We start from the raw sequence: 27664 nt of genomic DNA on the forward strand, positions 1-27664 counted from the left end.
GCAACAAACACCGTTTTCTCATTTGTTCTCATTGTCTTTGCAAATATATCCATGCATGGCCTAGTGCTGAACTTATGTCTCAAAATGTGAACACTTTTCCCTCTGTTCTCAGAGGATTCTTAAGCCTTTTCTTTCCACTTGTGATAGTTAGTGAAATAAATCTCTTTGCAGATAGGATTATGTATGCTAGGTTTCAACTTATAGGTAGTTCTTGTGCTTACTCTGGTGGTGCAACATGTTAAAATCAATTCAGCTACTTTTATCTTTATTTCGATGTGTAGACTTTTTTTCCCAATATGTAAAACATATATTTTCCTCCAATACATGTTCATGGAATCATAGAATGGCCTGGGTTGAAAAGGACCTCAAAGATCATCTAGTTTCAATCCCTCTGCCATGGGCAGGGTTGCCAACCTCTAGACCAGGCTGCCCAGAGCCACATCCAGCCTAGAATGTTGTTGAGAAAACCCTTATAGTTAGAAATTACAATTGTATTTAATTCTGTACATATAATCAATTCCTAGGCTTTGAAAAAAAAAATTGAAATAAAGTAATTTCAAGGTATTTAAAAAGTAGATCTTCAGAACTTGTAGTATATTTTTGTATATATTTCCAAGGTGCTCCATTTTGGCAAAACAGCTTAAAACTCTTATCTTCTCCGGTTGCTTCATCTTAATGGCAGCCGTCACCTGGAATATTATGCTGCATTGAGCAATAATGTTAGGGCGCTGGCATCCCTAGGTAAAACACGAACATAGCTTTCCCAGGCAAATGTGGAAAAGCATACTGTGTCTGTATGATTTAGGGATTAATATTATTTAAGAAAATCAATTTGTTTCCTTGGGAGAAATTATTTGTTTTGTATTGTTTTTCCAAACATATGCAGTAATTCAAAGGGAGAGGCTATTCTGAAATGTACTCACAACACAGCACAGTGCTGATGCCCTCTCTTATGTCTTATCTTAACCTGTATCATTTCTCATAGTTTTGTGCAGATGAGCAAACAGAAGTTAGGCAGGAAAAACACTGCATCATTTTTTAAAGTTAATGCTGTGGATTCAGAAACTGCTAAAATGCTAACTTTCCTTAAGTAATAGCAAACTGGGAAAGAAAAACAGTTTCAATGTTAAAATATTGGCAGTGGTGAATGCTAATGAGAAACTACCTCTAAATCAAGGAGCTGCCACTATTGCCATTATGGTCTCTTTCAGGTTGAAGTCAAAAAAAATACTACTTTTTTTACAGTGGCTTAGAAGAATTCATGACATTACTTTGTTAACAAGATACTAAGTTATCTTGTTAACAGACACAGAATTTACGTATAGATGCGTAAATCCAAATATGCAACATTCTCCTAACTTAAAAGTAAAAGAATAATTAGAAAGGTGAAAAACTCAGTAAATAAGTATTTTTTGCCTTAAAAAAAATATATGTATATATATATGAAAAAAAGATTTTTAAAAAAGATTTTGAAATGAAAGTTTGCTAATCTTTTTGTGAGTTTTTGCTGCTATTATTTTGTTTTTGTTAGTGTTAGTGTTTTGGGGTTATTTACTTTGATTGTGACTGATGATCATGAGAGGCAGTTTTGGATGAACAGCTGAGGCTGCAGTTTTTCAAGTTGAGTTAATTGGTCAGCAGTTACTTCAGAGCACCTAGTGACAGGTTTAGTCTGTCCCTTAGATAAGATTTGTTCATACTGTTCATCCAGAAAGTCTTATCTTTATAGCACCTCTAGAGTCAAATCAACCTATGCTGGCAGAACCTTTTTTGGCTATGTACCTACAGCTCCATGAGTCTCTTACAGGTAGGGAAGCATTTCCAAAGAATACAAGTTAACCAATATTTTTATTGTGTCAGTTATTTCTAATGGTCTAATTATAAATGCTAGTACAGCTATTGCCTAAATGTTTATTCCACAGCATATGATTTATGTCAATATGTTTCTAAAAATTGAAACAAACAGTTTTCATTTGACTCCACTTGAAGTATTTGCTACGCCACTGGAAATTACGTATCAATTGTCCTATTTATCTAGCAGATATTACTACACTGGTTAAATATTTTTCAGCTGGTAACTGTTCTGTTTGGATGGACCACAGATACATTTACTTAAATCAATTGGTTTACATGTACTTGCCAATTACAGTAATCACACGGTGGATGTATTTATCTACAAATTGTAGGTCAGCTCCTATAAGTGTAAGTGAGGAACATTGGCTTTTTCTGCTTTACTGGCTTTATCTTTAATCACACTTACAGAGAGTCCTTAATGGGTTGTGAGATCCAATAATTGAGGTGGTAAGGTTAATGGAGCGTCTTGTTATGCTGCACGTTTTTGTTGCAAATAATTTTATATATTAAATGCATGAAATCTTTACCGCAGGAGAGTGAGCCAAGACTTTGAGTAGCAAACAAAGGTGGGTCCAGCTCATGGCTGTTCAGCAAAATGAAGAAGTCTAGGAACAAAGAGTAGCTGCCTTTAGAGAACGGCACAATGCTACTATATAAAAATATGAAATACTACTATATGAAAAATATGTAAAATCTGCACTTGTGATTATCTTAACTCATCCTATAAAACAGGAGATTTCGGTGCAGAAATATAGTACAGAGAATTTTTCTATAGGGAATAAGAACTGTTGTCCAGACCACTCCCCATCAGGATAGTTTCTGAAATAGTTCTGGCTAAGTGGTCTGTTTGGTACGGACATAAGCTTATTTTCTTTCTTTTCGACATTCACCATCTGCGTGAATTTATGCTGCAGGAATCACTCACAAGCTTGGTTACCTGCTGTGACCCTGCCTGTGTCTTTTGGTGACCTTCTGTCTCTCTCAGAAGATGTTTTCAGTAGTGATACCGAGAATCTCCTGTGTCAGGAGCAGTTCTTACAATGGATCAAATAGGGCACTGCAGGAAAGAGGTGCATAATCCTCAGGACATGCAGTATTCTTCATTATCTCTTGTAGGAAAATTCTGCCAGCTAAAGGGATCATAGTTGTCTTCTGCGCAGCACCCAAGCAAAGGCTGGGCTTCCCTCCCTGCCACCTCTTACCTGCTTATTGGGCCAGTAAAGCACTTGATTTATACCCAGAATTTACTCACTGCAATGCTTAGAGAATTGAAGAAAAATGCTTTTCAAAAAGCAAGATGTACTGTGCTTTTGTACAGTACTGATTGTCAATAAAGTGCAATTTAGCTAAAACAAAAGTAGTGATTGTCAATAAAGTGTGATTTAGCTAAAACAAAAGTAGTGATTGTCAATGAAGTATAATTTAGCTAAAACAAGAGGCAGATTTCTGTCAAAGTTCCCATGCGGAGGCAGGAGAAGGGATCCACGTTATGAAATGTTATGAAAGCTACAGTTTGCTTTTTTTGAATGCTTACGTTTTCAACGAGAATGACAGCATGAACAGTAGCCATTTGCAAAGTTGTTATCAGCTGAAAGTCACATGAAAGTACAATAGCCAAAAATGCTGCTGCTAACGTGCTTCTACCTTGTATGTGCTTCTACAGACACTGAAATCTAGGCAGCAGACTGTGTTAAAAGGGTTGCCACAGAAACCCTCCGTGTGTATTCGGCACCTTTCTTAGTCATTTGGACATACAATAGACTGAAACGTGTCTTTTAACAGTCAAATCATCCATCCCCAGGATGTGAGCAATTTCATGTGATATGATGAAGCTTATTCTAAAAAATAAAGAAGGAACTAAATGTAGCATGTAATCATTTAGATCAAAATTGGAGGAAAAATGGTCCTGTTCAATGAAATGTACCAGAAACATTTAGGATATCAGAATATAACTTTCAGGGCTGTTAAACAGAGAGAGAGGACTGATACAAATTCTCTCATTTTTTATTAGAATTGTTTAATATCTGGCAACCTCCAGGGTGCTCGTTTCTGTTTTACTGAAGAGGTGTATATGGAGCAAGGAAAGTAACATATTTGGGGTTTGATGCAACTCCTGGAGTTAGCCCAAACCCAAGAGTGTGCAAAAAAACTGTTCAGTCTTACTGAAAGCTGCTTAGCAGCTTAAAATGATAAAAAGTCCTTAACACAATTTAAGAACTTAAACCACTTAAAATGTTAGAAGCAGTTTGTGAGTTGGAAGGGTGTTTGTTAGGGTAGAAGAGGCATCCCTGCTGAGCTGCAGCTTTGGGGATGTAGCTGGCAGCCTCACGTGATGCCTCCAGGTAAAGGGGCTCCTTGGGAAACCAAACTCAGAAAGCCTGAAGGTGATGTGATGGGGAGGATGGTAGAGTGGATGGGAGGCTTTAGTTTGATCTCAGCTAAAGTTAATTGGTAGTTCATATGAGAAGCATCTGAAATAAATCTTATATGATGTTATGCATTTATGAGACATAAATATATATATATATCATAATTTGAGATACAGTTTAGCCCGTGCTGCCACTCTGTACCTGTACAGAAAAGTGAGATGTGAGGACAAAGGAAGGGGACACAGGAGCAAACATTGGTGGCTGAAAGTAGAAATCTGACATGATTCTGCTTCAAATGTTTGAAACTTGGCCTGGTTCTCAGTGACACAGGCAGTGATTTACACCTTTCTGTGCTGAAAAGGCTGTAAAACAGGAGTGAATTACATTCAGTACAATTTGAAAATAAATGATGCATTCACAGTCACTCAAGTTGAGGCCCATTTACACTTCCAGGGTGGTATGATGGGTAAATGAAAGTTAGACCTCTGTGTGAATGAAAAATGTCTGTTTTACCAGAGGCTGTGAAGAAAAGGAAAGAGAGAGAGGGACTTGGTGGAAATTGGAACCAAGGCTTTTATTTGTTTGTTTTAAAAAGTCTCTTATTGATTTGGAGTCAGGTGGAGTATTGGTATAACTTCCAACTAATTCTACTGAGTTCTGTGAAGTGGTGCCAAGGTGGCTGACAGTTTATATTCACAACCTTAGCTTTTCCTGCACTGGGGTATGTCTGCAATGGTCTCCCTTTCTGTGCAAACTTGGGATCATAATATTTAACGTGGATATTATCTATCCAGAAAGTCTTTATTAAAGTAAAAACAAAACAAAAAAGCAACTCAGGTATGACTAAGTTCGCATGATCTCAATTGAATTCAGTTAATTCTTTGGTTTCCCTTTATGATGAAAGCAAGAGATACTCAAGTATTGCCTGGTATTGATAAATGCTTTCTGATTGAGGACAGAAATAAATCATTTAATTAATTAAATTTCAGTAGCGTGCTGTGTTTCACTAATATCTCAATGTTGCTTGAATTTCAGAACATTTCAGGATCTGTCTAAACAAATGGATATATCTTATGGTACAGTTAGAGATTCAGCAGTGTATGAATACTTTAAAGCAAAAGGAACAAACCCTCTGGAGCAGGATAACACATTTGCTGAACTGTGGAGGACAATAAGTAAGAATAATGGGGCAGATAATTGTGTATCGAACCCTTCTGAAGGCATCAGGAAGGTAAGACTGGATTACAGTGCTCTTTATTTAATTTTTGTGCTGTATCAAATTAGTTTGCGTGGAGTTAATGTTGTTAAGTCACATGAATGCAATTACATTGTAACTTTAAACAAAAATATCCTTATATAAAGTTCCTTTCAGTAACTCTGCCAGATAAAAGGCATCTTGTGAGGTCGTGATTTTGAATTAAAGTACTTCAGCTCTACCGGAATCTCCAGCATTTAAATCCTTTTTTGGAGCTGGCTGTAAAACTTATAGGTTTCTTGGCAGCTTTGACAATACCCACCTTCTATGATATTTTTTATTATTTAGATATTGACACTTGTCCTTTGCTCATTTTTATTTTTTTTTTCATTTGCTTTGGATTAAAGTAAGTATTGGTAACATGAGGAATGAATGAAAATCTACTAATGTTTCTTAGAACAGAACTTTCATGCCAAATTTCTTTGTTTATTCCAGACTTAATAAGCATGTACTCTTTCACATGTCGGAATGCTTTCACCTAATTTTTATTTATCTCGGATTTTTTGATGAAACTGAGTATTGTTGTAATAATCAAGGTATATATTGATTGAGATTCTACAAACATGTGCTGACTTCTGTTATAAACAGCCCTGGTTGAGTTCAGGCCCAAACTTACTCTCTCGTAGTCTGCTGGTCTTCTCTGCTTTCCATCTTGTAGCTTAGCAAAAGCAGATAATAAATAACAGCAGACTGCATGTGTCCTGAAGTATATTGTGGCAGAAGGTGTGCAGAAGTAGCCAGTGAAATTTTAATGTGCTTTTCCTTTAGAGAAAAGTGTCCCATTTATTTTTTAATTGATTTTTTTTTTTTTTAAACAAAGCAGAAAAACAGCTATTATTAAAGTTGTGATTGTTAGATCAGGATTATTCTGTTGTCAGTGAAACAATGATTTGGAATAAATTTATTACAGGTTCCTTATGCTTTTGTAAATGAGAAATAAGAAAATGTTTGAAGCTTGGGATCTTTTTTCTTTGAATATTTGAAACAACTTCTAAGCTGTCAGAGAGGAAAAATCCAAAAAAATACTGTTTTTTACAACACCATAAGCATAGCATGGCTGAACATGTTAACACAAGCCATCCTATTTCCTGAATCAAAGTCGTTTGATATAAGATCTCCAATTGTTTGTGTGATTTCTGGATAAAATCTTTGTTTTTGGGAAGATACACTTTTGCCTTTTCCTTTTAATTTGGCTCAATTAAACTTTCTTCCTCTGTAGAAGGTAGAACCGTAGCTATAGAAAAGTCTGCAGTGGTTTGGTTTTCTTTGCTTTTTTTTGTTTTGTTTTGTTTTGTTTTTTTAATTTGCTCATCACTTTATGCAAACGAAGCCTCTATTTCAAGACTTTCTAAGCAGAGACATAAATAGTGCCATTATGTTCTAATTTGTGTAGCATGACATTAAAAACAATATATAAATAAAACAGTTTACCATAGAAAAAAGCACAAAAATTTACCTTTTTTGTCTCGTTTGTTTTGTTACCATTCTTATGTCAGCAGTAAAGCTATAAATACTCTCTTTCCGTAAGCCTATTGCATGCTGCCATTTGTAGTAGCTAGATTTGCCTAAGCCTTAAATGTAACTGTGGACTGGCAGGCTGTTTGGACTACCAACTATGTTGTCTGTATGGAGCTGGCAGCTCTGTCTCTTGTAAGTAATGTTACATTTTTCATACTGAGTTTGATTTTAATATTGTAGGGTGATTTTTATATAACTCGATCGGCTCATTCCATTAACGTCAACAATAACTGAATTTACCTCAGCTCCCAAAGCTGACCAAGGCTGCTATTTAATTAGGCACGTAAATTGAGCTCGGTATTTAATAACATTGTCAACTAAACATTTGTGTTTATAGTTTAAATGTCATTCTTGCTAACTCATTGAGCTCCTTGAAAAAACAGACAAGTCGGCCATATCAAATATTTTGGCTAGACATTCTGTTTTCCTAAAGAAGAAATGGTATCAGCCAAGGAAATCAGACTTTTTATTTCTAAACAAGTGCTGCTGCATGAAGAAAGATGTACATGTACCTTAGAAATTCTTTATAGGAAAAGGAAAGTCTAAATTCTTGTAGCGCATAAAGATACCTAACACATTTTCTGAATGAGGACTTGCCTGATACAATGGAAAAAAAAAAACCCTACTTCTCCTCTCATCTCGCTTCCCGTTTTCTTCAGACAGCATCACAGTTCAACTGCAGTTAAGTAAGAAAAAAATAAAAGCCTCTTCAATGCAAAACAGGAGAGTACTGCTTACTCATGCAATAGGCAGGTATTTCCAGTCTTTGTCTCAATTCCATTTTCCTCTCTCCCTTTCCCAGACATGTTTCTTCTCCCATTGACTGACTAAAACCAAACAGACAATAATGGAAGAATGTCCTGAATGCCACAAAAGCTTTTGGTTGCCATGGAAGAGGTCACTTTCAGACATAGCACAGCCCTGTAGCCACAGTGACCATCTCCCATTGTCAAAGCACAGCTTTTGCAACACAAGTACGGCCACAGAGACAGCAGTAATGCACTGCGAAGTCACATAAGTGACAGAAAAACATTTCAGAGCTGTGGGGGCAAGTTGTTTTTGTTGTACTGCCATGGCAATTGAAGGTGGTCATTGCAGATGTAAAACATCCACCTATTCAGAAATGTCTCCGCGTAGAGTAAGAGGAAGTTGCCAGACAAACCACAAATCCACACAAAGTGCTATTTTGCCACTTGAGTTTTCTGGTACTGCGGAAGAGGACTGACTAATTCTGTTGTATAGAAAGTTTCCTTTTGGGTCAAGCTGCAGCCAGAATGTCCCAGAAGTGTGCTGTGCGTAGCTCTTGCCATGTTATCTCAGATTGACATTGATAGGGGAATTGCATATGTCCCTAATGTGTTTGCAGATATGAATAAGGTGTTCACATAATACCCCACAGCAATAATTTCTTGAGGGTAATTATTAGTTATCACAACATACCTAGTAACTTGCAGCATTTCTCAATGTGAGCAGCCATTCTTGCTTTGAAAGAACAAAATGATATGTGCCCTGTATACTCCCATGTATGTCACTATATATTTATATACACACACACATATATACGTACATATATACAAAGATATACATGAGAGAATGAAATTGCTATTGTGGCTTTTTAAAAGTCTTCTTTTAATGGAGACAGTTTGTTCTTCTGTCTGGTCAATTTGGTGCCAAAATTGTTCTGAATTGGTTCTATTGGTTCTTTTCTTCCTGTATATTGCTTTTGATGCAACAATCAAAACAAAGTATAGTACAAAATGTGAATGTATCATTGATTTATGCAGTAGCACAGTACAAGTGCATTCCTTCCTTTTTTACTTCTTCAAAACATTTCTCTCCTTTAACAAACAATAAACATCAAATGAGATCTTTTCTTGTTGAACAGACACTTCATTTTCATTTTGAGATTACAAGTAATTTAAGAGTTCCGTGAAGAGGATTTTTTTGAAATATTTTTTCCTGTGATTTACTGTCCACACTGGATTTTGCATTGTGAATTATTATGGCTCATCCATATATTTTCATGGATACTCATAAATTTCTTGATTTCTTGATCATGATCGGCCTCTGGAGTAAGAGCACATGCTTCCTTAAAGCCCAAATGTATTGCATCCTGTAATAGCTTCTAATTATATTAATTTTAAATAATTTCAGGATTAGTGAAGTGACAACTTTTTTCTTTATTAGAAATGTGCAGCTTCTCCTAAGGCACTTTTGAAATAGAAAATAAATGTTATCCAAGCATGTTTTTGAACTATTCTTCTAATAGCAATGTGAAGGTCACTCTTTGATATTTCTGTGTTACCAGCTATATAATGGGATCATCTACAGTGACACTCCATTTTGGCAATAGATTAATGACAAATGTAGCATTATTGCACTTTTTTTTTTTTTTTTTCCAGTGTGGTAGCTTCTTCATAAGTTGCAGATGAATCACAGGTCTATCAGTGATAAATCAGAAGTTCAACTTTTTTTCAAGTATTTTTAGTTCTTACCAGATGTTCTTTGAAAATACATAACTTTACCAACAGTGAGACAAGACCCTTTGAAACATATTCTTCCATCTTCCTCTATGATGAAGAGTATCATAATGAGATTGGTTACTGCTTTTCAGAAGTATTACTGTTATCTTTATGGTCCCTCTTATTATACCAGGGAAACAATCTTCCTTGGTCTTTTCATTTTTGATGATTGCGAAGAAGACATTTTTAATGCAAGTTTCTTTTTTCTTCTGAAATCTGTTTTCCTAAATCTCTTTGAGTGAAGATAAATCTGCTATCTTTGGTGTTAACTGCTACAGAAGTTCAACCTGGATGGAATAGATGACCACTTTGGCTGAGTTCCTGTGAAAGAGGTTTTTGAAACTTTTAACTGAGTTATTTCTGTTTTGTTCTGCAGTGTGCCTGGGTGCTGAAAGTCACAAAAAGGCCATAGCAAAGGAGCAAAATATGAAAGCCAATTAAAAGCCTAAGCTGTAGCTTACTGTTCTTTACTGTTCTGTGTTTCATTTCAATCATTCTTTCTTTCTCTATCTTACCTATTCTCAGCTGGTATTTACCACATTCCCTTTTACTATCTCTTTATCTATATTTTTTTTTTTTGCAGTGGTGTCTGATCCTAGAAAATTTGGGACCCAGAAACAAATAGTTCAAGCTTGAAATGGCTAGGCTGTGAATGCAAAAAGCATGAGGATATGGAGCATTAATGTACTGTGGTCACAAGGCAGTTGCACGGGTAGATACATCTGCGTAAGATGTCATTAAAAAAGCCTACATATGTTTCCTGCTTATACATTCCATGGGCTAGTGCACAGTGTCATCCATAGTTTAGCCTGTCTGCCTTCACCTAACTGCCACGACAGCTATTACAGGGATGTGAAGCATTCCAAATTTAGATAGGAACTTACTGTTTAGTCATAAGGAAACTTTCTGTGCAACGAACATGCTAATAGTATGAGATTGCTACTCTTAAGAAAAGAATAATCTGCAAGAGGAAGAGATTTTGAAAGAGAAGAATCTTCCCAGAGGAAAAAGGAATCTTTGGGAAGTCAGTTTTTGACAATTAGAGAGGGGAAACAGTTCCACGTTCAGTATTTCTGGAAGTTAAGAATACACATAATTAAGAGTTTAAAACTCAGATTCCTGTTTATGTTGAAATGTACAGTCTGTCAGAAAAATACTGCTCAGTGGATGCCACTGGGTAGAATTGTTTGTCATAAAAACACTAAATTGATACAGAGAGACTCAGTAAACTTTTCATTGACCACTTGTATTCATAGGATATAACGTAGGACAGCAGTGTTGCAAATACAAGAGAAGTAGACCTTGTCAAAAGATCTACTGTCTAACCTTGAAAGTCAGCGTAGAGAGCTCTTCTACATAAAATGAAGTGCAGAAAACTAGGGCTTGAATGGTAGAATCAATAATGTGATTTTCTCTAGACATTGCCTTATAATTGAAATCGAATATTTGAGGAAGGCTGTGTTCCTCAAGTATTACTAAGAAAAAGATGAGAAATGTAGGACGTGTTGTCGATGTTCTTCTTTTGTAAACAGTTAATTTGAAAAGATGATTTATGGAACAATTCTGAAACAACTAGAAGATCCAGCTATTAAAAAAATAAAAAAAAAAACAAAAACAAACAAACAAAAAAAAAACAGAAACCAACAAGAAATCAAACACATTTTAGCACTGTGATATAGGTGAATTCTTCTCTGGGTCTTCTTTCGTGTGTGTACATCAGGCAAGCTTTTGTTCTCTAGTAACAACAGATTTTGAACAAATTCTGTATAGGGTAAAAAAATGTTGTTGTCTTTAGTCCCGTAACTGTGGCTTTTAACACAGTAGGACTTGGACACAGTCATAGATAGCTAGAGCCTGTGTACTGTTTACTATAGGGTAAAACCTGAGATGTGCAGCCAGGAGCACTAGTGGGAGGAATGCCCATTGTCCCTGAGCAGGTTGGCGGTCTCACAGGTGTGGAAACATAAAATGAGAATTGTTAAGGTCCATCAGAGGAAGAGCAGGGGGCAAGATGCAGAGCTTGCTGCCAACAACGTGGTTATTTCCAGGTACACAACCATTCAGAAAGTACCTTTGAGAAACACATTTTAGGCTTCCAAGAGTGCAGGTTACCATCTGAATATAAGCTAAATACCCTGAGGAATCTCTTTCCTTGCCATTTTTTTAATGCGTCTTTGTGTTGATAGATTTGAAGCCTTTTCTGACTGTCACATACAGTAAGCAGTGATTTATTTGTTGACTCCTCCTTTCCATCACCAGTACTAGTCAGGTAGATGGCCAGGGGAACTGCAGTACAGATGTGGAACCCATGCAGTACCATTTGAGAGAAATTTTTTTGTGACCAAGCTTGTTTAATTAGTCATATTAGTTAAACCAATATATAGTTTAACAGTAGGATCTTGTGGCTCCTATTTGTATCCTGTAATTCCTATGCCGTGTTTTAGCTTTAAATGATTGTTTTGAGCTAGAGTAGCAATAGCTGTCTGAAGCAACATACGTTAGTTACTGTTACTCTGAACTGACTGAGAGGTAGCAGGAGAGAAAGAGGAGCTTGGCTGGCCAAACGCACAGTGCTGGTATACATTTAAAAAATCTATTTTCAAAGTGATCATTTGAATCTTACCAGAATCAAAGGCTATAATGTATTGTTACTCTGGTGTAGTTCAGAAGAAAAAGAATTTGGGGGTCTTTGATTGCATTGATGCAGACAATGTAAAAGAGAAAAGGAGGTGAATTGTGGCAAGTAATTTACAGAAAATCCAAAAGCATACTTTTCAGTTTTATTTCCCTCGATTCTATCCGTTACAAGATAATTCACCCATCTGATTTATTATCATGTTTAAGCAACTGTCAAGGACTTCAGAAAGCTATGATTTATACTAAAGCGTGGTGAAATTAACTTAGTTGCTCAACTGAGGAAATTAATTTAGTGAGCCTTATAGGCTTACAGGTCAATTCTTTAACTGAGATTACACAAAATGGAAAATATATGGAATAACGTCAGCACCGCAGCCATTGGCAAAGAAAGTTTAATGATTCGGTTTCCAGACTTCAGCTTCCTATCTTGCTTTGTTTTGACCTAAAGAAATCAGCCAAAGGTGGGCCTTTGTCATTTATTTTGGTTTTTGTTTCTTAAAAAGAAAAAAAAATGTCTTGGAAATCTGCAGTCATGATTATTCATTTATTTGCCTTAGCTGTTCCCATCCATCTGTTCTTCTTTTGTGCTCTGTATATTCGCTAGGGACTAAAAATCTTAAATACTTAAATTTATTGGGAAACCGATGATTACTTTAAACAAACAAAATGATCACTTTTTTTTCCTTACTGAATTTCTATCCAGACATTTTTCTTACATCTTATGTTAAGTAAGGTGATTTACATTCATCATATGTGCTGCATGCAGACATTGGCTAGAATGCCAATTAAGGCTGACATTTAAGGACATCTGCATGAACATGTGCTAAAATAGAACAATATTTGTCCCAAAACTGAGCTGACAAGAGATGCTGGTGATTATTCTTGTCTGTGGAAAAAAAAAAAAAAGAAGAAGAAGAAGAAAAAAAAGGGAACTCTTTTTAAGCTTTGAGTGTGATTTTTTTGTTGCAGGACTAACATAGCTCTTGGAGGGCACTTCTTTCACTTACACATTTACTTGAGGGAATCTGTAAAGTTTCCATTTTGGTGACTGCAATGATTAGGAAACACCACTTAGTGCTCATCCTGTACCTGTCTAGTTACATAAATGTATGGAGCTGGTTCCACTCCTGCTAATCCATGTCTCCTACAAAACATACATCAAATTTCATCAGTTAAGGCAATGGCTTTGATTTATAATTAATTACCTGTTATGTAAGCCTTGCCTAAACTTACAGTAGGCTATGTCATCCTATGCTCTCTCTCTATTAAAAATGGAAGACATTTTAGAGAGGTTTGAAGTAAATGATGTACTGCTGGGAAAAGCATAGATGAGGTAATGTTGGGGGGGAAGACTGTTAAAAATGTAGTAAGATGCTGGTGGTCTACAGATGTGACCCGGTGAAGTACCAGCATCGGGCTTTTTATTTTTGCTTGTTGTTTTTTTTTTCCTCCTAGCTAAAAATGTGGTTTAGTTTAGATTTTGTTGTGTTTGTGTTGTATTTACAGGCAAAGAAAGGAAATTATGCATTCCTGTGGGATGTGACAGTGGTGGAATATGCTGCGCTGACAGATGATGAATGCTCTGTGACAGTCATTGGTAACAGCATCAGCAGCAAAGGATATGGAATTGCACTCCAGCACGGAAGCCCCTACAGAGATCTTTTCTCCCAGAGGTAAACCAAAACAAAGTTCATTTTGTAGGATTCTTCTCTGCAACCAGCATGGCATCCCATTGATGGTTCACTTCAATTTTGACAATGACAATTTGCTGAATAAATTTAATTCTCTCCCTACAGTGACAGCAGAAAGGTTGTGAGTTCAGTCTTCAACAAAGCTGCTACTTCTGCTCTGTGTACTGCTGTTTAGGGAGGAGGGACTGGAGATGGTGTGTGGCTTCACATCTCTGAGCAGCACTGGCTCTGGCAGAAAAAGGACTAGAGTCCCCAGAGCTCTGTATGAGCTAGGGGAGAGATCAAAGAGAGATTTCTGATTTATATGTTTTTCAGGCTATGAAACAATGTGTTCTTCCATACAGCAAGCAAGCAATAATGTCCCAGTTTATCCTTTAGGGTGGAGAGACATGCTGAATCTCACAATAGTACAGGAAAACAAGAATTGTTGATTACTGCATGGCATTACTACAGTATCTGTGGCCATTTGGTGGTCTATGAGCTATGAGCATCTTTTTCTTGTCAGCGTGTACACTGAATGGAAGACGTGCAGGTGGGCAGGCAGGCATGCGTGGCCCTAGCAGAAGGTGAGTGGGTGCACTGCTCCAGACAGGAAGCTGGAGCAGGATTTCCCCATCTCACTTGTTCTTTATAAGAGGGAGTAAAGCTCCAGCTGCATAACCAAAGAGAAAGGGTTGGTAGTAAACAGCAAAACTAGTTATCAAACCAAATCCAAAATCAATCATTCTTGGAGAGAAAGGACACTTCACAAGAAGCAAAACAATGATTAATTAGCAACTGTTAACAAAGTAATTCAAGCATGAAGTAACAGCATTGAAGTAAAATCCTTTTGAATAAACTGCATTCGCTGAACTAAATGAGTTGGTCGCTCCTTAAGCACATTTGTATGAAGTGGTGCACAAATAGTAGCATGTTTAGTCTCCCGTGATTTTAAAATTACTGTGGGAGAGCAGTAGTGAAATGGGCTGCATATTTCACTAGTGGGACCAGCTGCTGCAGCTGAATGTAGCCAGACCAGCCATGACTAACTGTGGAATATGGTGATTTCCCTTGGGAATGCTTCTTCCTTTGCAGTGAAATTTCTGACTGTCATCCTTCGTCTAAAGTTACTCACTGAAATTTGCCTGCTGTTGTGAGCAGAATGAGTTTCAGATTAATACTGCATGGGGATGGGGGCTTGCAAGATGGAGTTTTGTATTGTGAGACAATTCGTGTAAGAGGAAAAGAGTGCAAAACATGTGGAAAAAGACGTAATTGAATGTAATACTTGTGTATGTTTTTAAATTTCTGCAGGATCTTAGAGTTGCAAGAAAGTGGAGATTTGGATGTTCTTAAACAAAAATGGTGGCCACGGATGGGACGTTGTGACCTGAATAGCCACACAAATGCACAGACAGATGGGAAGGCTCTCAAGCTGCACAGTTTTGCAGGCGTTTTCTGCATATTAGCAATAGGCCTTCTTCTTGCCTGCTTGGTGGCAGCATTGGAGTTGTGGTGGAACAGCAACCGTTGTCATCAAGAAACACCGAAAGAGGTCCATAACTTTTATTCTTATCACAATTAGAAAACAAGTAGAAAACACAAAAAAGAGAGCAAGTGGAAGGTGGGATTTTAGGTGCTCTCATACAATAAATTTGATTTATCTTGATTTGCCATAGTAAGCTTTGCATATAACTTTTCGGGTGGTTGTTTCTAAACAAACAAACAAAAAACCACAGTATGTCATTTGTGCACATGGAAGGTGCCAAACTGACAGCCCTGGAGACTAAAGTCCTCTATTTATTTATAGAGCAGGTACAGCATGGGCAGCAGCAGTGCAAACTTCCCCACATTGCCCCACCAATGTGCCTCAACCCTGACCTGGAGAGACCACCTTTAGGGGTAAGAGAGTAGTTCAGAAACATGCCCTCGGCCTCTCTGCTGTGACAGGGAGGCCAGCCATGGGCACCTGGTTGTGCCAACTGTGGTGACATTTTCTCTGACCTAAGACCCCATCTACTGGCTGTGAGAATCATGTCCATCTTGCACAGGCTAGGCAGCTGCCAGCAGCTAGTGGTTGTTTTCCTTCATGGCTGACTTAGGCTGAGTTTGATGAAGTACATGAGCAATTAAAAAGAAACCATCTACTTATTACTGAATAAGCCATACTGCCATGACACTGTTTAAATGCTTCTTTTCTTTTGAAACCAGTTTTATTTCTAAACCTAGGGACTTCTGACTGAACTGAATTTCATGTGACATTTTACTTAGGAACATACATCTGAGAATGTCTTGTTTTTGAAATGTTTTGCCACAGTAGGAACAGTTAGCAATGCTATGATAGAATAATCAGTCCATAGCCAAATCTGTCTTGCATGAAACCTGTATTTGTTTACATAGCTTAAATGTTTAACAAACTAACCTCTTGTAATTTTTGAAGCAGAAGCACTTGTAGGTGCTTTCATCTTGGAACAGATGTTTGTTACAAGCAAATAATAGCAGCGAGCTGCACTACAGCTGGAAAATAGTATATAGCCCATCAATTACAATCTGTGTTTCTCAGATTGCCAGAAGTATTACAATAATTGACATACACATCACCTGTAAGCAATTCTGCCAAATGGGATCTGATGATATATGTTGCAGTATGCGATGCTGTGAAATATTTATCAGTAAGATTCCATTTCTCTGAGTCCCTGCTTCTCCCATTTGAACTCATCCATCAAGTGTCAGTGATAAACATCTGTATCGTGTTTGAGGGACAAAGCTGCAAAGTCACTTGCCTGTGGCTCTGCAGTGTATAATAGCAAAAGACAGATTTTGGTTAAAAGGAGGCATGTACAGAGTGGAGACAACGCAGCACTCCAAAAGCAGCCAGAGAGAGCACAAGTAGACAGTCTTGCATGGAAACCAGCTTTTGTCTGAATGTAAACACATATTTAATTGTTCTTTGGTTAAATAATGTGGTATTTTGCCCTTCTGCCTTGTAGAATTCAGTCCGTGTAAGTGTAATTAAGGCCTAAATCATAGCAGTAGACAGTTCTGTTCACACTGTGAAAGGCTGGCAAGGAAGGGGCAAGGAGACTGACGGGTCCTAATATTACATACAGAGGATTTGTCTTGCCATACTTTGGAGCACCTTCCTCTCTCTGCACTCAGTGGCTCACCTTTGTGCATTTTTCTGGTGTGAGATGAGTATGAGCCCCAAAGGTAGGGTGACAGAATCAGTCACTTTTATTGCAAGGCCTTGTAAATACTTAATTTCCATTGCTGGGAAGGATCTGACTTCCTGACTTTAAATATCTCCTCTATGCTTGTCTCCTTCATTTCTCTTTTTTACCTGTTACAGAGATTACTACAGATCCCTGTCTTTACTGTCTTTTCTTCCCTTCCTATTCCCCTCCTCCTTCCCCTTCCCTCGAGAGTGCTCTAGATTAAGGTGCTCCTCACATCCTCTTTGACAGTTTTCATGATGAACAATAAAATACTTTCAAGATTCCATCTTTCAAAGTATACTGCAGTTACGGGTATGGTAAAGCTGCACTCAGGACTATCACCTGTGTGTGGGAATGAGCATAGCAGGTGTACGTTAAGCAGTACAAACTGAAGTCAGGCATAACATGCATGAACAGGCTCAGAAAAGATTGGTCTTTGTGGGTGCTGCTGAGAGAGGGAACAGCCAGTGGGATTCCTGGAACAAGTAGGTGTTAGAGCTGAAAGAGAAAGTGAGCGTTCCAGAAGAAGGGCACCAGGGATGAGGGCTCACAGATGTGACAAGGCAGAGGAGGAAAACCTAAGAATGCCATAAGGTTGTACAGCACAAGGGGTTCTGAAAGAGGGCAACTGGGTGCAGTGAAGTGCAGGAGGCCAAAAGAATCTCTGGAAAAGGTCAGGGGAGCTGGAGAGAAGAGTGAGCATAAAATATGCTTGGATAAAGTAGTGGAAGAATGTCACAAGCACTTCTCAGTAGATTAGTTAATAGAGATATTTATGTACTAGTGAGGAGGGGCTAAAGGGAGGTTACTGATGACTACAGTAATCATGGTAGAAGCCACAGTTTAGAAGAGACAGTGGCGTGCAAATTACTTGAGGGTTTTCAATGTATGTAAGGGAACCAAGTTTCAAAATTTCGGAAAGGATTGAATTCAAGGACCCCATGGACCCTCTGTTTGAGCCACACAAGTCAGGAGCAATAACTGAGCTGTGGGGACTGAAAGCAAAAAGAGGATTTGATTTCAAGGAGTTTATTTAGGGATCTCTTTTCTGTAACTACGTATTATCTAGCATTTCTGCAGCAATGGCCATAATAACAGAGCTGCAACATATATATCATATAAAAAACATTAAAGCCAGCATCTGATACTCCATCCAAGTCTTTAATTCAGTAACAGCTGCCAGCTTAAGCCATTCTGCTGATTGCATTTTTCTTCTGCTTTTTTTTTTTTTTTTTTTTTTTTCCAGAAGGCTTTGGAAAAACCTGAATATTGTGATATTACCTACAAATTTTGGGAATTAGATTTTCTTCTGACCTTTTTTGTCTGTGCAGAGCCTGTGAGAGGTCACTGAAGGGGATGATTCCCTTGTGGCCAAATATTACACTTAGGCTTTGGTAGGCACCTCATGCAGAAAAAGAACAGCATTCTCTGCAATCACCATTAAAAGTAAAAAGAGGCAACCTGGCTATTGTGACCTTTAAACTGTTAGGAACTTTTTAAATCAATTGCAGAAAAGTGGCTTCAGGATTGAATGAGGAGCTGATATAACTTGCTGAGCCCTTTTAGAAGTTCCTCTCTTTGGCTTGACCCGCTTGTTAGACTGGCATGCTAATCTGGTGTCAACTAGAAAAACAGAGAAGTATTGGGAAGATGAATTTGTGACCACTCTGACAGGTTTATGATAGGGTTGGGCAACTGCAGCTTGACAAAGAAAAAGAGAGCATTTTAGAGACTGTCATTTTTTTCCTTTGGGGGTTGATGTGAAGTCTGTAGCCACAAAAACCTGAACAGCATTCATTAGCATTGGAGAAATATTTTCAGCTGGTATTAAGGTGTCCTTGTATTTTTTTCTTCCCCTTTGTATTCCTTTGGCTTTTGTAGAGGTCATTCGGAACCAATCCACTGAGGTATTCAAGGACTTGGAGCTCTGTGTGATGTAAATCACAACTCTTAATTAAAATTAGTGTAAAAAATGTGGTGTTAACTATAAAACTAGGGGCACTATTTTTTGAACCCTGACACCATAACTTGAACTTTACAAATGTAGATATTCGTGTCAGAGACTTTATAGGAAGCGCTATGTCAGATAACTTCCAGTTGGAAATCCTTTGTTCCTTTTTTTTTTTCCTTTTTTTTTCCTTTTTTTCACTTTAAAAAAAAAAAAAAAAAAGCATCTCTCAAAATTAAGCAAATTATATATTTTCTACCCATAAAGTCAGTTCATTAGGATGAACTTCCAGGATAGAAGGACTTCTTTATTTTCCCAGAACAATCAATTGCCTTTAGTTCCCAATTCTATCATGCAAGCAGTAGTGAAATTTCTTTCTTTAAGAGTCACACAGAATCACAGAATTTCAGGGTTTGGAAGGAATTCCTAGAGATCATTAAGTCCAACTCCCCAGATAGAGCAGGTTTCCTATAATAGGTCACACAGGTTGGCTACCAAATGATCTTTAAAGTTTCCAAAGAAGAAGATGCCACAAACTTCTGTGCAGCCTGATTCATCCTCACTGTGAAGTTCTTCTGCATATTTTTGTGGAACTTTGTATGCTCCAGTTTTTGGCCGTTGCTTCTTGTCCTATTAGTACACACCACTCAAAAGAGTCTGGCTTTGTTCTGTTGACTCCTGCGCTTTAGGTATTTATAAACATTGATCAGATCCCATCTGTCATCTTTTCCCCAGGCTGAACAGACCAAGATCTCTCAGCCTTTCCTCACATGGGAGATGCTCCAGGCCCTTTATCATTTTTCTTGCCTATCGTAGGACTCTTTCTAAGAGAACCCTGTCTGTTTTGAACTGTTAAGCCCAGAACCAGACACGGTAGTTTAAATGTGGCTTCATCAGAGCAGAGTAGAGGGGAAGGATCACCTCTCTTGACCTGCTGGTCGTGCTCTTCTTAATGCACCCCGGGAAACCATTGGCCTTCTTGGCCACAAGGGCACACTGCTGACTCATGCCCGGGTCCTTTTCTAAAGATTTATTCTCTAAAAATCTTAATGTGATCATAATGCTTCCTTATCAAATTCAACTTAACAAAAGAAAGATTAACTGCAACAACATCAGGAAAATTGTACAGCTGCAAGACCATCCCAGGTTCATCTATTTGGGCTCAAGTCTGTAGTGCATTAAAATTGAAAACGTATTTGGTGATGTTTAAACATTCTTATTATTTCTGCTTATGGGAAATTTACTTTTGGTCATCTTTCAAATTGGATTTTCTAGAGCTTATAATCAGCTTCTCCTAATTGCTACTAATGTCCAGCCATTCTACACTCACTGTGAAATTTAGTCAGCTCATACACTTATCTCTACACGTTCAACTCTTGAATTGACAAAACGGCTGCTCAGACTGCAGAACCGATACCTAATCTTTCAACTACGATCAGCTTCAGAGATTTGGGGAATTGTAAAAGGAAAAGTGAAAATTAATATTAATTTTGGAATCTTTGCACTTTTTGAATAGCTGAGCAATCCCATGAAATTACTGAAACCCAGTGGCATGAAATGTCAAACTTTTAATATTTATCTCCGTATTTCTATATCCTTTGGTCCCATGCTTTTATTTCATGATCTTTGTAAACTCTGATGTAATCTGGATCATTTAACTACCAAGGGCTTCATCACGTCATCGGATTCTTCATACCTTTTATTCCATGAAAATATTACTTTTGTGACTGAAAGACAGTTTTCAAATGTTCCTTGCTGTTAGGATCTGGTACAGCTGCTTCCTGCAATGGACTCAGCAGCATCCTTTGTGCTCCTTTGTGCTCCTTTGTGCTTTATCCACTATGTCTCATTGAAATCTACTCTACCCCTTCAGAGATCTCTTCAGAACTATTAAGATATCACTTCTTATTCATCCACATAACATACTCCAAATCAACAAAAATATAAAAGCAAAAGTTATATTATCATATTATTCATGGAAAGAAAAGTTGACTTTTTCACTTTTCACAAGTGTATTCACTAAAAAGCAAATTAATAGATCACCTTTTTTTTTCAAGTAAAATCACTTAGAGATGTTATATGAGGTAATTGCTGGGAACTGATACTTGTTGCATCTTCTATGAAGGACCAGCTTGATTCACTTATTGTTATTATAGTCTTGATAGATGATTCTCAAGAAATTCTTGCTTTGGTTCTTTCTTATTTCTGATTAGTGTATGTTGTAAATCAGAAGTGTATTTTTTCCAGACTGTGCTGCTCCTAGCAATGTGTTTCAGCAACTGCACCCAACAAGTTCTTGATTTTGTAGTGCATGCAGATTATTTTTTTAACTGCAGAAGGGGATTTAGCATTGTTTTCCACATGCTGAGCTGTTACTAGCCCTTTCCCCATAACCTGTGTTTAGTTTATAATTCATTAACAATCACATTCTTTGCTTAGTTTGTGATTTCTTAATTTTCTGTTGCTTCTATTACTTCTGTATATACTCTGCAATATTTCCTAGCGCTGTATTATAGCAGGAGGTAGCAAAAATTACCCTGAAAATTACAACAAATACCAGCATTCAGGACAAAAGAAAGCAAGCCTGTATCTTTTGCCAAGGATGCCTTACATGATCTGCCTTAAGTTCCCCTTTTCCCATGTTTGATGATACACAAATTCCAGCCTACCTCAAAAATCCCTACTTCCAGCTTTAGCACTCTTAAGAGTTACCCACTAGGACTCTTCTCTGGCATTGGAAGAATATGAAACCCAGAGTACCTCAGAAATGGAAATGTGAGCAAACATATATGAGTCCAATGGATCAAAATTTGTCACTGCTAAGAACTGAGATCTGCACCATATTCACTTACCATTATTCCACAGCAACTAGGGCTTCTGTACCTTCAGCGTGGTGCCAGCAATGTTGGTTTGGATTATTAAAGTCTTATGCTTTCACCATTATTTTCACTATCCTCGTCTTCTCTGTCACTTCATTTACATCGTCTCTTTTGTGTTGTTATCTTTTTACCTGACAATTTGATTTCCCATGGGATGGTTCCTTTTGAGAGTGAAAGGAAACATGCGGCCATCAAACTGATGTTTTATTTTCTTCACTGCATGTCCTCTAAATTTTATCTCTTTTTTAAATTATTTTTTTCTGTATTTTTTATGGCATGTCTGAAATCTTTGTACATTTTCTGCTCAATTGCATATAAATGATCATTTGTTTGTACCACTGTATTGTATTCTACTTTTCTAAGAATAAATAAAGTTTTTTGGGGAAAATAAATAATGCAAACACTGGCAAAATAATGCATTTCAATGCCATCTAGAAGTTCAGTTTCTAACTAACTTCAAATATAAGAGGTTGAAAATTTTCATTTACCTGGCATTTTTAATTCAGCAAAGTAGTGTTAAGAATCGGTCATTACAGAATGCAAAAGTTTAACATTATTTTATGACAAAGTACAAGCTAGAATATCAGAGAACAAAAAAAAAAAAAAAAGGGTAAATAAATTACCATGTACAGAAATTGATAATAGTTGAAAGGGCTTTTTCACTAACTCAGAGTTATCTTTTTACGTGAGTGAAGAAACAAGATTTTCTCCTTAGAGGCCCCTAATGGTGAAGTAGATGTTCTGTAATATCTGGTTGCAGGCAGTGTGCTCGTCTGGAATCCAATACAATCAGTAATGTCTTGCTATTGATCACCATAGATCTAGGTCAAGGTTGCAGGGAATTAGAATTGATATGTCACCCCAATGATTAGGGACATTGGATCCAGGCTCCTGATACTTAAAGCAGTATTCATGCATTCACTTGGTTCTAGTATACTTCTATAGGTGCAAGAAAGGGATTTTTGTTGTTCGCTTTAATTTTTCTTCCAGTGATATTAGAAAGCCCAACAAGGTTCTTAGGGATATGATACGGATTTTCTCAGTGTAAACCTTAGGGGAAAAAAAGAAAAAAAAAAAAAGGAAAAAACTGAAAACTGAAGAGAAACAAGTTTTAAAAATGAATGTTGCCATGCAGAAAACTCAGAAAGAAACAACCTGTTTAAAGTTCCAGTTTGGTAATGAACTTAGCTATTTGCTTATGTTGCATTACGTGACCTACCTAGAGAACTTCAGGGGTTACTCATGTGCTTGGCATGAGCTTATGTATTTTACTGAATTGGAACCTTAATGCATCAGATTCTTTTTAGATTCTTCGCACAATGTTTACAGAGCTAATGTTTGTATATTTTATCTCAGCCTATGGTGGTATTTGACAGTTGGCTTCATGAGGGGATGCTGAATGTTCAGTAATAACGAAGTCAGTAAAAGTTTAAAATAAAAAAACAAAAAAACTACAATGTAAAATGTGATTTATTTTTTTTTTTAATTTATGAGCTTGTTCTGTTATTGCTTTTTTTAACAGTAGTTTTTAAAGGGACCTGGGCCTTGATCCAGCTAGGGATTTTAAGTATGTACATAAAATTAAGTGAGAGTTTGATCCTAATCACACTGAGCACACACTTCCATTCACCTTCAGTGTAGGGTTAAATTCAGCTGCTTTTAAACCTGCATACATCTGAAGTTGGACATTATGTGTGCACTGAAATGACTTGCTGAAGAAGTCTTTATTTTTTGTGTCACAAAAGTTGCTTAGAACAGTTAGGTAGTGTATTATAAACCTGAACAGCCTCTTTTAAAGGGTATTGGCTTCTTGCTGAAGAAGAAAAATGCCATAGCAACAGGCAGCTTATAAATCTATTTGTCTATTGAAATTAAATTTCAGTTTACTGAGCTATCTAACGATTTTTTCCTTTCTTTTCTAATGCTGAAATAAGATCTTGTGCAGTTTCCAAAATATTGCCCTGAATGTGGATGCAGAAATCTCTAAAGAGTTAAATTTTAAATAAAATACTTATGGGTGAATATCAGGAGTAATAGTTTTCTAAGGCTTTCTCAAAGCTGAAGTGGAGAGGAGAGTCTTTGCAAGGCAGTTATTGATGGGGATCAAATGGGTTATATGAGCCCAACTCCTTGTGTCTCCTCTGCCAGCTCTCTTGTGTACCTTTGACACAAAGAGTGGAAATTTCTGAGTTTAGGCTGTAAGGTGAAGAACGATGGTGATAGAGCAATCTGTTATGCTGATGGTCCAGTAGAGTAAATCACTGGTAAAGGGTAGTAATACGGTGAAAAATTACGTCATTTATGAGCTCTATAATAATGTAGGATTTAAAAGCTGTGTAAAATAATGTAAAGAATGACATTAATCTCTAGTGAGTTTTGGAACAAAACTTCAGTGAATTTAATCTTTAGCTTGTAAAAAAATAATCTGTCACCTCATAGGGTTATCTTAGATGTCGTAGTTGAATTCTGAAACCAGCCCCATTTTCAAGGATCATCCTATTTGGTTACAGTGCCTAGAGCTGGCTATTTCAAACCAGAAGTGTAATTAGTATATGTTTGCTAAAGAGTGAAATACTAAATATACTGTTAGCCTCACTGTTTTGATCCTTTTTTGTCTCCCCACATCTTCTTTTCCTTTTCTGTCTGGAGATGGCCAATGATGTGAGGCTGGGCCTCAGAAGCATGGTGAGAATTTATAATATACAGATAATTGGTTTGTTGTTGAAAATGCCTGCACAGATGAATCCTTGCTAGTTTTCTCCCCACCTCAACCTCTCCTTGAAAAGTCCCCTTTGACCTAATATTTGTGTTGCTGTAAATGCCTGTAACTATAGTATAGGCAGTGTGTACACAGTAAAGGTTTCCCTTTGTGCAAGTTCTCCTTTCTCCTAAAAATATTCCTTTTGAGAGACTTTGGCATGCTTGTCCAACAGCATTCATTCAGTACTGCATTTTGCTGCTTGCTTTGAAAAATGTTTCTATGCACTCTTACCATCCATGTATTTTTTAACTTCATGAAAACTGTGGAAACATCTGTTTAATGTGAACCAGTCATTCACCTTCTTTGTAGTTGAATCTACTGCTTGTGAACTGAGGTTGGTAAGGATTTTAAAGCTTGAATACTTCAGCATGATGTTGAATGTCTCCTTCTGTACTAAGAAATGAAGATGCTACCATAGCCTCTTACCTTCTAGGTTTGAGAATGCTGTTGGTTGTGAGGACTACCCAGTATTTCTTTGTGCTTGCACTTAGTTCATGGGTTACAATGAATGCGGGAGTAGGTCACTGCAAGAGACTGTGGGTCTGCCTGTCATCACCTAATTTGCAATAGATGTCCCATCAGTACTGTTGCCTGCATATTTGTTCACAGTGATGTATCATGAAGTTGCAGTTGAAGAGAAAGAGGGAAAAAAAAAAAAAAAAAAAAGACAGATGTTTAGCTAATTTAAATTGGTGTGCATCATCTGTTTCAATGGCCTGGTGGGGAACTAACTCTCCTCCTGGCACAGACTATAGGACAGTCATGGCCATCATCAGAATTAGAACCCTGGCTAGACGTGACTTCAGGTTAAATAAAGCCACCCTAATCAAGGGGAAAAAGGTGAGTGTGAGAAGATGTGGACTACTTGTTGAAATGCCTTGATGCTGCAACAGTTCTGTAGCAAGTCTCTGCCACTTCGTTGGTCTTTCAGGTTTTGGTAATAGTTTCTTTTACCAGTTACAGGTATTTTCTGAATGTGGGAAGGTGAGAATGGAATCTGGCAATGTATCTAAAATATATTCCTATCACAGTGATATAAACTTTTCACTATTCCTTTATTTCTTACTTTTTTTTCAGATTTACTTTCCCTTTGAAAGGGAAAAAACATTACTTTCTCTTCATAACAAAATTTCTGCTCTATGGTGAAAAAGAGCACCTCCTAGTGAATAAGGTGGCCTCTTCTATATAGATTTTAACAATGTTTTATTTCTTTAAAGGTGATTACACATCAATTTAAATTAATATATTGCAAACCTCTCTCATTTCTTTTATCCTTTCAGTTGGATAATGGTCTACTGGACCTCAACCAATGTCAGTCTCCATGCATTCTTCTAACAGCTGTTTTATGGATAATGGCTTACTTAATTGCTAATTTACAATACATGGTATTGTTTCTACTTATAAGAGCAGAAGTTTGATTGCAGAATTGGGCCTGTTTATAAAAGTAGGTTTTCAAATAGACTCTAGAGATGCATCTGTGTTTATTTCTAGAAAGATAATGTTATGGTCAAACCAGCATCTAGTAGAGTACACTCAGAAACCACTCAGCAAATTTTATGTAACATTAAGTGCTGTTTGACTAGGTCAGTTGCCTGTGTTGAATTAATGACAGCAAGCATACATCATCGCTACATCTGTTTACACATCTGTCTGTATTTCACTGCGTTGTCGACTGTGGAATCTCTAAAAATAATGAGTGTGGCAAACAGATTTGTATTTAAAAGGAGCTATTTGTATTAATATAATACCATACTGTGTTGTCATTGTTTTGCAGCACATCTATTACTTATGTGTTCGCTGCTTTTTCTTCTTGAACAAGCCAATTTTGTCTGTTTTTGCCACTCTGCCAGAGCCTCCTGGAATAAATTAAAACTATATTTCTACATATGTGGTAGCTGCAGCTGAAAGCAATGATAATGACCCAGTGTGAATGAGCATTTCAAAAGAAGTATTTTCTTAAACAAATGCAGAGCTGCTGTTTCTTCATTTCTCCCTAACAAGCTAAATGTGTGAATGAGTGATGTCCAAACCTCCCCAGACGGAAACTGGGAGCTGGGCAGAGCTGTTGGTTTTGCTGCTAAGCTAAGAAGCCTGTGGGTGCCTGAGTGGGGAAACCTGCCTGTTTGGGGTTTATTTCTCTGCTTTGTTTTTCAGTTATGCAGTTTGCCTGTTTGCTCATGGAAGCGTCCAAGAGACTTCCTTCCTGAGTTGCTTGGTACATGTGTGCCTTCTGTCTCTCATGACATGTCTTCAATGCATGCATATGTGTTAAGAGGTGTTATATGAGTAGGAGAGGGACTGGCCTGTGACCTCACCAAGGTCAGAAGAGGGAATGTGTGTTTGAGGCTGGGGCTTGACTCAATTCTTGAACCCCAGTCCTACTCACAAAATTACCTTACTTTCTTAAATAGTTGTTCCACAGAATGAAAGTGCAATATTCTCACTGAAAAATTATCCTTCATATTTCCATTCAAGATAGAAACAAACAATACAGAAATACTCCAATATTGATTATTAAGACTGTATTACTCTGAAAGACCTCAAGCATTATTTTCTGCCTATTGCCTAAGACTTACTAAGAATGGCATTAACAGAGTTTTAATACTTGGCACAGTTATCTGCATCTGATCCAGAAGTACCAGCACATTCATTATAGCCCCTCAGTGCATGTGCCTATCTGGCCATACTGGCTACTTTTCCAAGTTTTTTGTGTTTGATATTTAGAGTCAGGGACCATCAGACTTTTATTCCTGCTGTAGTCTAGTTTCACTTGCAGGTGTGAGTGCAAATGCTGTTTTGTCATTGTTTTGGCATAGTTCTAGCATCAAAACCTCCTTTCTGGGCATTTGACCTTACTGGAGCTGATTCATCAACTTTAAACTTTTATCTGTTCAAGTATCTTCTCTTGAACTTTATGGTAAGATCCTAGAAATTACAAGTAAGAACAAAAGTCTTCCCTTTGGAAAATCCCAGCTATTGCAAGCCAGGCAGCTGAACAGAACACCTTTGAATTAATAGTGTTGGGAGTGACATATG

At 37.3% G+C, this 27664-nt stretch overlaps 1 protein-coding gene across 3 annotated transcripts in view; it reads left to right on the forward strand.

The window, feature by feature from the left end:
- GRID1 (glutamate ionotropic receptor delta type subunit 1) overlaps nucleotides 1-27664 on the forward strand; it is a 507351-nt gene that overhangs the window by 473586 nt on the left and 6101 nt on the right. For 2 of the 3 annotated variants that reach the window (XM_085229263.1, XM_085229264.1), the window contains exons 13-15: nucleotides 5259-5454; nucleotides 13662-13828; nucleotides 15140-15380. In XM_085229263.1, coding sequence (XP_085085389.1) covers nucleotides 5259-5454; nucleotides 13662-13828; nucleotides 15140-15380 — 604 coding nt within the window. Of the gene's footprint in view, nucleotides 1-5258; nucleotides 5455-13661; nucleotides 13829-15139; nucleotides 15381-15640; nucleotides 15728-27664 lie in introns of all 3 variants that reach the window. The other variant, XM_085229265.1, reaches the window with a different exon arrangement.

Source organism: Meleagris gallopavo, chromosome 8, assembly GCF_905368555.1.
Source record: "Meleagris gallopavo chromosome 8, MGAL_WU_HG_1.1, whole genome shotgun sequence".
Lineage (NCBI taxonomy): Eukaryota > Metazoa > Chordata > Aves > Galliformes > Phasianidae > Meleagris > Meleagris gallopavo.